Below are 12,889 nucleotides of genomic sequence, written 5' to 3' on the forward strand. Positions count from 1 at the left end.
CAGAATTGAATGAAAAAAAATTGGCCTGGAAGGTGAAAACAGGAGGGAGGGTTTAAATTAATAAAATTATTTTTTTTTTTTTTTCAATTTTGGAAAAAATATTGTTTTATGATTTTTTGCATTGATTGTCAGATGTACGAGAGGTTCCTTCTGTAAATTAAACATTGCAGCAGTGAATCTGTTTGGTGTACAATATAACATTAATATTTAATCGGTTACTGGCTGACGGCAATGTTATCTAGATATTCAGCTGATTACAAAAATGTTAAGTTGTTTTTGTTATCCTGTTTATAACCATTCAGGACCCCACGGATGGGTGCTGCCACATTAATGGGTCGGGTCATGGGATGTCACTCTGTCCACTCGCTGTTTGCAGGGTGGGTATAAATGACAAGGTGAGTGGAGAGCTTTTACAGCAGAGAAACAGCAGGTGACAGCCCAGATCCTCAATGTCTGACAGTGACTCATATCAGTTACTCAAATTTCATTCTTTGTTTTTTTTTCCTTCAGGTATCACAAAATGAATTTTCAGCATATTTGTGCTATATTTCTGCTGGCAACGTTACTGACACAGACAACTTCCAGCCAAGGTAAATTATTTTTATTTGTAATTATTTTATGGTATAAGGCTCTATGCCCACGATGAGTATTTAGGGTCTAACTGTCCTAGCAAAGTGGATGCAAATTGTCTCTTCAGGGAAGTAGATGAATTTAGTGGATGAAATGTATAGAAACCTCCTGTCCACTGTGCTTTTTTTATGCTGCGTAAAAAGACCTGAATTGCGCGTTTCAAATCCACAACAAGTCAATTTGTTTTGCGGGTAAGTTGAGTTTTATGTTCAGATATTCCCTATAGACCTGCAAAAAATATGCAGGGGAAAAAAAATGCACACGTGTTTTTAGTTCATTTTCTCTGCATAAATAAATAATAAATAAATGCATCATAAATCTGCACATAAGCGTATCAAAAAAGTTTTGTCAAAGCCAAATATCAGGAGGTATCAAAAACAAAGTAGCTTTGTTGAGAATATGACATACTATATCAAGAAGAGACAAAAAATGCAGTATCCCCTGAGGAAGCTGGTTAATACCAGCGATACATGTGGGGATCTTTATATCCCCCTTTTTATATGATCTTTACCTGTACTCCACACAATTTACTGTGCTTTTCCAAAAATACGACACTTCCTTATATTATTTTTTTTCCCCGAAAAATGTACTAGAGCTTATTTTTTAGGTAGGGCTTATTTTTGGAGAAACAGGACTTGTGGGTAATTCTACCTCCAAAAGAAGGCAGACACCTTCCGGGAGAATCACACTTACCAACTTACCAGATCCCAGACATCTGCATCGCTCCGAGGTCCTCCTGCGTTCCAAAATGGGCACTCCTAGCTGGTCCTCGTGTGTTCCACAGCGTTTCTCCAATACTTTCAGCCGGCATATCACTGCTCTCACACACACACATCCGATCGCATGATCGCAGTAAGTAGTTGATACTATACTGCTTCCAATTGACAGGAGGACCTGGGATGCTGTAGAACACGACGACCTGCGGTGGAACTATTTTTCATACTGACCACCTAAGCCTCTTTGTCTATAAAAAGTGCAGAATCAAAAACATGATAAAAATATATCCACTGGAACATTCATGAAAAAATTAACAGATAAAATATTTCTTTTTTTTTGCATATATAACAGTTAAATAGGGTAAAAATAAAAGCTAGCATAAAGCCAAAAAACATTCAATTCCTTATCCCATAAAGGCATACCCATTGGAAAAGTAATCCTTGCAATTGCCTGCACAGTGGGACCACTCCGACGCACGTTTTGCCTGTATGCTACTTGTTTCTTAAAGAAGAGGCTTTTTTTTGTCTTTATACTAGCTTTAAATTTGTCAGTATCAATATTCCTCATACATGTGAATTTGCGCAGCCACCCTTTTTTTAAAGGCATTTTCCCCTTTTTCCTATATTGGACACATAGTCAATCTGATTTTACTTGCTGTTTTGATCTATTAGCAATTATTACCTTTGGGCCCCATATTAGCTCACCTGCACTCCTGTGGATACTAAGGTGCTTCAACCTTGTATTTTCACCCCATTTAACTGTTATACAGTATATGCAAAAAAGTTTTTGTATCTCTGTGAATGTTTTTAGTGGATATATTATCATAAAATATGGTGATTGTTTTGCCATAAAACGCCTCCTTTTCTTTTGTCTTTGAACCTTATTGTAATGGAGTGGCGGGAAGTCATTGAATATATACTATAGGTGTATATAGCTGACTATAAATATAATTATGTGCTAAATGAATTTGTGTTTGATATTCACCATGATAAAAATGCATACAAATAAAAGCACAGAACCAAATTTACATAATAGGTGCAGAAATGATGCAGAAATTCTGCAACATCATTAACTCACCAAAAGCTCATAGTGGGAATGTAGCCTAATGCAATATCATTATCTAATCTGGAAAAGTTCATTTTTTACAGTTTTTGTACAGTTATACTTTCGTTATGTGCACACATCTAATATTTGTAGTATTTCTTCTACAAAAACCATAGTGTTGGTAGGAAAAATGTTTTATAAAATAAGTGTATTTTGTCATATTTCTGCATAAATTTTTATAGGCATTTTTTATGCCTTTTACTTGCATGTTTCCCCCCAATAAACTGCAAAAACGTTGAAAGAAATTATTTACTGCAGATTTAAAAAATACTTTAAATGTTCAAATCTGCAATCAAGAGATAAGCAGCCTGTGCAGGAAAATTCAGAAATCTCATTCGCAGTTGGCTGTGTATTACAGCCAGAACCTTCCTCTAAGGCCGGAGTCACACTTGCGAGTGACTCGCGTGTAACTCGACACGGCTGCATACTCTCCTGACAGGAGCGGGTCGGTTGCATGTATCTCTATGCAGCTGAGATGCTCCTGTCAGGAGAGTGTGCGGCCGTGCCGGGTGATGCAATGCGAGACTCGCGCGAGTTACACACGAGACACTCGCAAGTATGACTATGGCCTAACAATCATAGATGGAATGGAGCTCCACCCGCGATTGTTAACCTGTTAAATCCATCTGTCAAACTCTGACAGTGGGATTTAACACGCGCCAGCATAGGGGGGCGCCATTTTCAGCTCTCATCAGTGCACCTGTCGCTGATGAGTTGCTATGACAGCAGAGGATATGCTGAAGATCTCCATGCTTGTTATAGCAGTGCTCCTTTGAAGCCTGCTTATTGACAGAAAAAAAAAAAGTTATAGTTCTTTCAAGAAGGGGAGGAAAAAAGGAAAACATAAAAATTTAAATTGACCCCATCATGAAAGGGTTAATACTGAGCAGAATTAAGTCTGCTGATTCGTTTCGTATTCTTACCTGTAGCAGTAAATCAAAAAGATACAATTTCCTGCAGTTTATAAAACAAAACCCCAGTAAATCATACTGCCCCTGTCATTCAGTTATTTAATTTAATCAACAGCTCCCAAGAAATATACAGTTAGGTCCAGAAATATTTGGACAGTGACACAATTTTCGCGAGTTGGGCTCTGCATGCCACCACATTGGATTTGAAATGAAACCTCTACAACAGAATTCAAGTGCAGATTGTAACGTTTAATTTGAAGGTTTGAACAAAAATATCTGATAGAAATTGTAGGAATTGTACACATTTCTTTACAAACACTCCACATTTTAGGAGGTCAAAAGTAATTGGACAAATAAACCAAACCCAAACAAAATATTTTTATTTTCAATATTTTGTTGCGAATCCTTTGGAGGCAATCACTGCCTTAAGTATGGAACCCATGGACATCACCAAACGCTGGGTTTCCTCCTTCTTAATGCTTTGCCAGGCCTTTACAGCCGCAGCCTTCAGGTCTTGATTGTTTGTGCGTCTTTTCGTCTTAAGTCTGGATTTGAGCAAGTGAAATGCATGCTCAATTGGGTTAAGATCTGGTGATTGACTTGGCCATTGCAGAATGTTCCACTTTTTTGCACTCATGGACTCCTGGGTAGCTTTGGCTGTATGCTTGGGGTCATTGTCCATCTGTACTATGAAGCGCCGTCCGATCAACTTTGCGGCATTTGAATGAATCTGGGCTGAAAGTATATCCCTGTACACTTCAGAATTCATCCGGCTACTCTTGTCTGCTGTTATGTCATCAATAAACACAAGTGACCCAGTGCCATTGAAAGCCATGCATGCCCATGCCATCACGTTGCCTCCTCCATGTTTTACAGAGGATGTGGTGTGCCTTGGATCATGTGCCGTTCCCTTTCTTCTCCAAACTTTTTTCTTCCCATCATTCTGGTACAGGTTGATCTTTGTCTCATCTGTCCATAGAATACTTTTCCAGAACTGAGCTGGCTTCATGAGGTGTTTTTCAGCAAATTTAACTCTTGCCTGTCTATTTTTGGAATTGATGAATGGTTTGCATCTAGATGTGAACCCTTTGTATTTACTTTCATTGAGTCTTCTCTTTACTGTTGACTTAGAGACAGATACACCTACTTCACTGAGAGTGTTCTGGACTTCAGTTGATGTTGTGAACGGGTTCTTCACCAAAGAAAGTATGCGGCGATCATATACCACTGTTGTCATCCGTGGACGCCCAGGCCTTTTTGAGTTCCCAAGCTCACCAGTCAATTCCTTTTTTCTCAGAATGTACCCGACTTTTGATTTTGCTACTCCAAGCATGTCTGCTATCTCTCTGATGGATTTTTTCTTTTTTTCAGCCTCAGGATGTTCTGCTTCACCTCAATTGAGAGTTCCTTAGACCGCATGTTGTCTGGTCACAGCAACAGCTTCCAAATGCAAAACCACACACCTGTAATCAACCCCAGACCTTTTAACTACTTCATTGATTACAGGTTAACGAGGGAGACGCCTTCAGAGTTAATTGCAGCCCTTAGAGTCCCTTGTCCAATTACTTTTGGTCCCTTGAAAAAGAGGAGGCTATGCATTACAGAGCTATGATTCCTAAACCCTTTCTCTGATTTGGATGTGAAAACTCTCATATTGCAGCTGGGAATGTGCACTTTCAGCCCATATTATATATATAATTGTATTTCTGAACATGTTTTTGTAAACAGCTAAAATAACAAAACTTGTGTCACTCTCCAAATATTTCTGGACCTAACTGTAATTCCCCCATGCACCCTTCCTACACAGTATGATTTCCCCATAAAGCCCTCCTATATAATATTATGTCTCCACACAGCACCCCTCCATAGCAGTATGTCCCCCCACAACCGTCTTACACAATTTTATGTTCCTACTCAGTCCCCTTACACAGTATTATGTGCCTATACCGCGCCACCTCACAGTATTATGTCCCCACACTGCCCCCTTACACAGTATTATGTCTCCACACAACCCCCTTACACAGTTATATGTTCCTACTCAGTCCCCTTACACAGTATTATGTTCCCACTCAGTCCCCTTACACAGTTTTATGTTCCTACTCCAAACATAATCCCCATACACAGTATTATGTCCCCACGCTGCCCCCTTACACAGTATTATGTCTCCACACAGCCCCCATACACAGTATTATGTTTCCACACAACCCCCTTACACAGTTAACACAGTTTTATGTTCCCACTCAGTCCCCATACACATCATTATGTCTCCACACAACCCCTTCACACAGTTTTATGCTCCTACTCAGTCCCCTTATACAGTATTATGTTCCCACTCAGTCCCCTTACACAGTATTATGTCCCCACACAGCCCCCTTACACAGTATTATGTTCCCACTCAGTCCCCTTACACAGTATTATGTCCCCACATAATCCCCATACACAGTATTATGTCCTTATGCTGCCCCCTTACACAGTATTATGTTTCCACACAACCACCTTACACAGTTTTATGTTCCCACTCCGTCCCGATACACAGTATTATGTCCCCAAACCACCCCTTTAAACCGTATTATGTCTCCACACAACCCCTTCACACAGTATTATGTCCCCACATGCCGCACGGCAGATCATCAGCCAGCTCCTTTCTGTGAGAGAGGAGCTGCGCTGTCCTGCTGCAGACCACGCGGCGCGGCGGCCGTTATATGACCCAGTCGCCACCGCTGACACCGGGTCCCCCTTCTTGCTGTCAGCGGTGGCGTCACCGCGCTCCCGTCACCGCGCTTTGATATTGCATAAAGCAGTCGGCGCCGCTCTATGCATCATCAGTCTTCCCCTGTGCTTGCTCGGTGATGTCACTCCTGTGCGACTGCTGTGTGTGGTGAGAGCACAGAGCGCAGGAGGACGCCGACCGGAGCCACAGGGGAACGAGGACAGAAGTGAGGATGAGCAGCGGTGAAACAAGTAGAGGTGAGGACAGAGCTGCGTTGGAAGGAGAAGACAGGTGAGTACTTGTTTATTTTTTGTTTATAAATCAGTGAGTACACGGGGAGGCTGGCTGCAGGACACATGGAGTCCTTGGGGGGGCTTGGCTGCAGGACACATGGAGTCCTTGGGGGGGGCCTGGCTGCAGGACACATTGAGTCCTTGGGGAGGGCCTGGCTGCAGGACACATGGAGTCCTTGGGAGGGGGCCTGGCTGCAGGACACATGGAGTTGTGGGGCCCCGAGGCTCGGTGTCGGTGCAGCGGTGCATTACCTTCAGGGACTCCACGCGGCTGGATCTCGTCACAGGTAGGAAATCCTCTATTTTGATTGTCGTGACGCCACTCTCAGAATTGCGGTCAGTGGGGACCGCCACTGCAGGTTAGGGGTGCCTGGGGCTGATAGTAGGTGCAGTCAGTTGTAATAGCCTCCTGAGAGTGAGGCATGCCCCAGGGTCCCGTGTAGGTGTGTGGAACTACAAGTCGCAGAATGACTCACACGCACAAGCAGGATGTCTTTCAGGGATTTTACTCACTGATGGTGGCAGGGTGAGTAACCCGGGCGTAGCTGGGATGAACCAGGCTGGAACCAGGTGTCCTTCAGGCTGACTTATGAGGGTGGCTACCAACTCGCCTTCCTTAGCCCGTTGTGTTTTGGGGTAACCCCTGCTTGAAGCCCTGCTGGGGTCGCCCAGGGAAGTTGCTGGTGCCTCTCTCCCCTTCTTTTTGGCCCGTTTGCTTGTAGCCTGGACCAGGTCACTCCGGCTGCTTGCCTCCTGTGAGCTATGGGCCCCTTACTTTGGCTACGTGGCTGCGGACTCTGTGGTGTTGTCTTGGGGGTGTAAAGTGCCCCCTCATGCAGGTTTGGCAAAGGAAAGGTGAATCTATCCCTGCACTGGGACCTGCTACCCGTTTGGGCCTGGTATCTCCCTGACAGTCTCCTTACTTTCCACTCCGTTGCTCTCTCTTTAGCTGTGTGTGGATTTCGGGCAGCACTCCCAGGTGACCGTTCTCCCCCGTCGGTAGTCACTGCGCGTACGTTGTCAGCCTTGTGTAGAGCTACAGGGTCTGCTTCTGCCCTCCCTGAACTTCACCACTCAACTGTCCTCGGCTCACTCTTCCCTCCTCTCCTGTTCTTGCCTACGTCACCTAGCAACCAGGCTCTCTACCACACCCCTCGAGTGGAGATGAAGGCTTCGCCCCCTCCACCCCTCGAGTGGAGATGGAGGCTTCGCCCCCTCCTGGGATCCCCAGGGGTCCTCTCAAAGGTAAATGTGTGAGACCTGATCACTATGCGCCTGTGTAGTCACACCTCGGTCAGCCTTCTGGATTACCTGTTTTGTACTGTCCCCAGCATGGGTGCAGTACTCAGTGGTGCCTGACCAGGTCAGGGGCGCCACATTCCCCCTTAGTTATCACCAGCACGTCCTCGGGCTGCAAGACAACATTTTAAAATGCGTAAAACAGTAAAACATGGTAAAACGTTTTAAAACCAACAGGTACCATACATCACCACCCTCCACCCACAAGTCCGTTAACCCACCCTAAACCCTCTCAGGCGGCAGGTCACCGGTTTCTTTTGGTAACCAGGTCTGGGCCATCAGCTTCCCCAGACCTTTCTTCCCATCTGCCTCTCCCGTTGGCCGCGCCTTCAGCCACTTCTGGCAGGATGTAGAGGCGGCTTTCATGGTCTGGTGGTTTCAGGGTATACCTGGCCTGGTGGAGCCGCGCCTTCAGCCACTTCTGGCAGGATGTAGAGGCGGCCTCCACAGTTGGTGCTGACCAGGTACCCTCTTTGTGGTGGAGAGCCAGGCCCCATAAACAGGCGTGCTCCCTGGTAGTGGTGGTACCTCTGGGGTAACTATAAACACTGCGAGAGTTTGTGGCTATAGCCAGTTCATAGCCTTAAGGTTCATTTTTCAAAGTGCAAAAAGAGGTTTCTCACATTAGTTCATGTGGGCACATTTCTTGAACATGTAAACGTTGCGAAACTTGTCAAAACTTGTAACTGCTGTACTTTACTTTACTTTACATGAACTTTGCTCCTTCTTCCTCCTTACCAGGGCTTGGGCCTGTAGGGCTGTGGCACCTGTTGCTTTCTCCATCTCTGTCATCATCTGTAGTGGTCTCATCAATGGGTTCTTTGTCTTTTCTTTCCTCTTCTTCTGTGTCTTTATCTTTTTCTCTTTCTTTATCTTGTAGTGTTGAGACAGCAGGGTTACTGTAGGGATTTCTGGTACATGGTCTGACATCTAGTGCGTACCATCCGCGTTCTCCTTGATGTTTTGTAAATTCTACTGAGTCTCCTATCTGTAGGTTTCTTCCTGGATGTCCTCTAGGTAAATGCGCTCTCACATCCCTTCTGTTCACAAAGATGCCTTCTTTCATTCCAGGTACAACTATAAAGCCATATCCTGATTTTAAACTAAAGTCTTCCACTACTCCACGACAAAGTGGGCCTCTGACCTGGGATTTAGCTCTCCTTAATGACTGCTTTTCCTCTAAGTCTCTGGCTGTTACTTCGTCTTTTCTATCTGGAGATTGCTGTGCAGGTGGATCCCTTGTCCTGCTGCGGCGCCGTGTCTTGCGGGCTGGATTCTGCTGGGCTGCTACTTCACTGCTTGCAGGCTCCCAGGTGTGGAATCTGGGCAAATCTTCCTCAGCGGAGGATGTCGGTCCCTCTTCATCCCAGCGGGAGTACGGCAGCATCTCTGGCTCTTGGACTGGTGCTGCATCCACTGCTGATGGCTCTGGGGTCAGCTTCTCAGCTTCCTGGCCTCCCCTCCCCCTTAGTTCTTCTGGGCACTCCTCTTGTGGCAGCGCTAGGGATGGATTTTCATCAGCAGGCCAGGGCGGGGGACCCTTTGACATGAATGTTGCAGGAGTCTTCCTGTGAGTATGCGGAGGGAGCAGATACCGGTCCACCATCTCCTTTGGGAAGTGGGCCTCTAGATCAGCCTTCAGCTTCCAGTATTCGGGGTCCTCCCCCAGCAGGGACTTCCTAGCAGGGACTTCCTTGGGCTGGGGAGCGGTGTCTGCTCTGGTCTTGCAGGCCGGGGTAAATAATTGTACAGTCTTGTCTTGGCGGGCCGAGCAGGGCATCGCTGCGGCGGCCTGGATTGGCGTCGCAGCTGCGATGGGATCTGTGCGGGCCGGGCTGGGCGCTTCTGCGGCCTGGATTGGCGTCGCAGCTGCGATGGGATCGGTGCGGGCCGGGCTGGGCGCTTCTGCGGCCTGGATTGGCGTCGCAGCTGCGATGGGATCTGTGCGGGCCGGGCTGGGCGCTTCTGCGGCCTGGATTGGCGTCGCAGCTGCGATGGGATTTGTGCGGGCCGGGCTGGGCGCTTCTGCGGCCTGATTCAGCGTTGCCGCGCCGGGCGCCTCTTCAGGGACCACGGGCGTGGCAGCAGGAGTCGGGGCACTCGCGCTGGCAGGGGCAATATAGGACTCACCCATCAGGGCCACCATCGGGACCTGAGCCGTCCTGTGGGGCACTCGTAGCGCGGCTCTCTCCTCATAGGCCTCAACTGCCTCAGCGATTTCCTGCAGCTCCGCACGTCCTTCCCGGATCTGCTGCACGATCCTCACTTCCAGTCGGTTACTGAACTGGGCAAGCTCCCAGGACCACCAGGCAGCGGAACCTGGCTCTGGGCTCCTATCTTCAGACGCCATCTTCACCGTGTCGTCGCTGTTCTGCAGATCTTTTCTCAGCAGCAGGCTTCCGGCTCCCTTTCTTTCCCGACGTCTCTGAACGCCTCCGCTCTCATCACTTGCGAGGCCAGGACCCTTCAGGGGATCTCTGGGTAGCCACACCTCTTCGTGGGCGGTAACTTCTCCCAGCGCGGGCTGCTGTTGTTTTTCAGCGCGCTTTTCATGGTGGCAATATGGCGGCGCTTCCAATTTTCCAAGCGGACCGCCCAGGCACATAGTCACCTGTCTGAACAGGTCTAGTCCTTATCCTGTTCGTGACGCCAGATGTGTGGGGCCCCGAGGCTCGGTGTCGGTGCAGCGGTGCATTACCTTCAGGGACTCCACGCGGCTGGATCTCGTCACAGGTAGGAAATCCTCTATTTTGATTGTCGTGACGCCACTCTCAGAATTGCGGTCAGTGGGGACCGCCACTGCAGGTTAGGGGTGCCTGGGGCTGATAGTAGGTGCAGTCAGTTGTAATAGCCTCCTGAGAGTGAGGCATGCCCCAGGGTCCCGTGTAGGTGTGTGGAACTACAAGTCGCAGAATGACTCACACGCACAAGCAGGATGTCTTTCAGGGATTTTACTCACTGATGGTGGCAGGGTGAGTAACCCGGGCGTAGCTGGGATGAACCAGGCTGGAACCAGGTGTCCTTCAGGCTGACTTATGAGGGTGGCTACCAACTCGCCTTCCTTAGCCCGTTGTGTTTTGGGGTAACCCCTGCTTGAAGCCCTGCTGGGGTCGCCCAGGGAAGTTGCTGGTGCCTCTCTCCCCTTCTTTTTGGCCCGTTTGCTTGTAGCCTGGACCAGGTCACTCCGGCTGCTTGCCTCCTGTGAGCTATGGGCCCCTTACTTTGGCTACGTGGCTGCGGACTCTGTGGTGTTGTCTTGGGGGTGTAAAGTGCCCCCTCATGCAGGTTTGGCAAAGGAAAGGTGAATCTATCCCTGCACTGGGACCTGCTACCCGTTTGGGCCTGGTATCTCCCTGACAGTCTCCTTACTTTCCACTCCGTTGCTCTCTCTTTAGCTGTGTGTGGATTTCGGGCAGCACTCCCAGGTGACCGTTCTCCCCCGTCGGTAGTCACTGCGCGTACGTTGTCAGCCTTGTGTAGAGCTACAGGGTCTGCTTCTGCCCTCCCTGAACTTCACCACTCAACTGTCCTCGGCTCACTCTTCCCTCCTCTCCTGTTCTTGCCTACGTCACCTAGCAACCAGGCTCTCTACCACACCCCTCGAGTGGAGATGGAGGCTTCGCCCCCTCCACCCCTCGAGTGGAGATGGAGGCTTCGCCCCCTCCTGGGATCCCCAGGGGTCCTCTCAAAGGTAAATGTGTGAGACCTGATCACTATGCGCCTGTGTAGTCACACCTCGGTCAGCCTTCTGGATTACCTGTTTTGTACTGTCCCCAGCATGGGTGCAGTACTCAGTGGTGCCTGACCAGGTCAGGGGCGCCACAGAGTCCTTGGGAGGGGGCCTGGCTGCAGGACACATGGAGTCCTTGGGGGTGGCCTGGCTGCATGACACATGGAGGCCCTGGGGGCTGGCTGCATGACACATGGAGGCCATGGGGGCTGGCTGCATGACACATGGAGGCCCTGGGGGGTTTGCTGCATGACATATGGAGGCCCTGGGGGTCTGGCTGCATGACACATGGAGACCTTAGGGGGCTTGCTGCATGACACGTTGAGGCCCTGGTGGGGCTGGCTGCCTGATACATGGAGGTCTATGGGGCTGCATTATACATAGAGGTCTATGGGGCTGCAAAATAAACATGAAGGACACCTTATACATGGACTATATGGGTGCATTATACATGGAGGAGTATGGGGCTGCATAATACAATATGAAGGTTTATGGGGCTGCATTGTAATACATATAGGACTATGGGGGCTACATTATAATATATGGAGGAATATGGAGGCTACTTTATACATGAAGGACTATGGGGGTGCGTTATAAAACATGAAGGACTGTGGTGCAGTATAATATATGGAGAACTATGGGGTTAATTATAATACATGGAGGACTATGGGAAATGCATTATAATACATGGTGCATTCTAATATATGAAGGGTTATGTGGGACCCTTTATACTATATGGAAGTCTATGTGGGGGCCATTATAGTATTTGGAGAACTATATACAAGGGTGACAAAGATACAAGCATGGGAATGTTTTGTGCTGAGGGAAAAAGGCTCTTTCCCTCAGCACCCAGCTTTTCCATGCTCTGCTGTACATCTCTCAGAGCACCCAGCTTTATCATGCTCTGATATGGGAAAGCTGGGTGCTGAGGGAATGATGTATAGCAGAGCATGGGAAAGCTGGGTGCCGAGGACAAGATGGATATCAGAACATGGGAAAGCTGTGTGCTGAGGGTAAGAACCAAGTGTCAGCATCATTATCCTGTACCCCGAGTGTCAATGTCATTATCCCGTACCCTAAGTGTCGGTGTACATGGAGGGGAGCCCCGGTCCAAATTTTGCACCAGGGCCCATCAAACTCTAGTTATGCCACTCTTGATAAATGAACATTTCTTCGGTGATGGCCCTATACACACTACAGAATACATCAGTGGATGATCTGTACTGGATGCATTTAACAACAATTTGTTACAGCCGGGTGCAGATCATCGGCTAAAAATACCAACATGCCCGTTTTGTTTTGAACACTTGCAGAGGTTGGTCGGTATTAATTGTTGTGGTCTGAATTTGCTATTTCCATCAATTTTTATCTAATATATAAAGTATATGGGTATCCTAAGTTTAAAACTATGCATTGTTTGTTGCAGATTTTGGTGTGGAAATGTAAATTCACAGCAGATTTGACTTTTTATTTGCAAAAGACTAAAAGGGATCTG

The 12,889-nt window shown here is 47.6% G+C and overlaps 1 protein-coding gene across 1 annotated transcript in view; it reads left to right on the forward strand.

Moving 5' to 3' along the window:
• The first annotated feature begins 513 nt into the window (after nucleotides 1-513).
• Nucleotides 514-12,889, forward strand: part of LOC142291051 (myeloperoxidase-like) — a 95,992-nt gene continuing 83,616 nt past the window's right edge. The window contains exon 1 of the mRNA XM_075335273.1: nucleotides 514-590. Coding sequence (XP_075191388.1) covers nucleotides 521-590 — 70 coding nt within the window. The 5' untranslated portion in view covers nucleotides 514-520. The remainder of the gene's footprint in view (nucleotides 591-12,889) is intronic.

Source organism: Anomaloglossus baeobatrachus, chromosome 2, assembly GCF_048569485.1.
Source record: "Anomaloglossus baeobatrachus isolate aAnoBae1 chromosome 2, aAnoBae1.hap1, whole genome shotgun sequence".
Taxonomy (NCBI): domain Eukaryota; kingdom Metazoa; phylum Chordata; class Amphibia; order Anura; family Aromobatidae; genus Anomaloglossus; species Anomaloglossus baeobatrachus.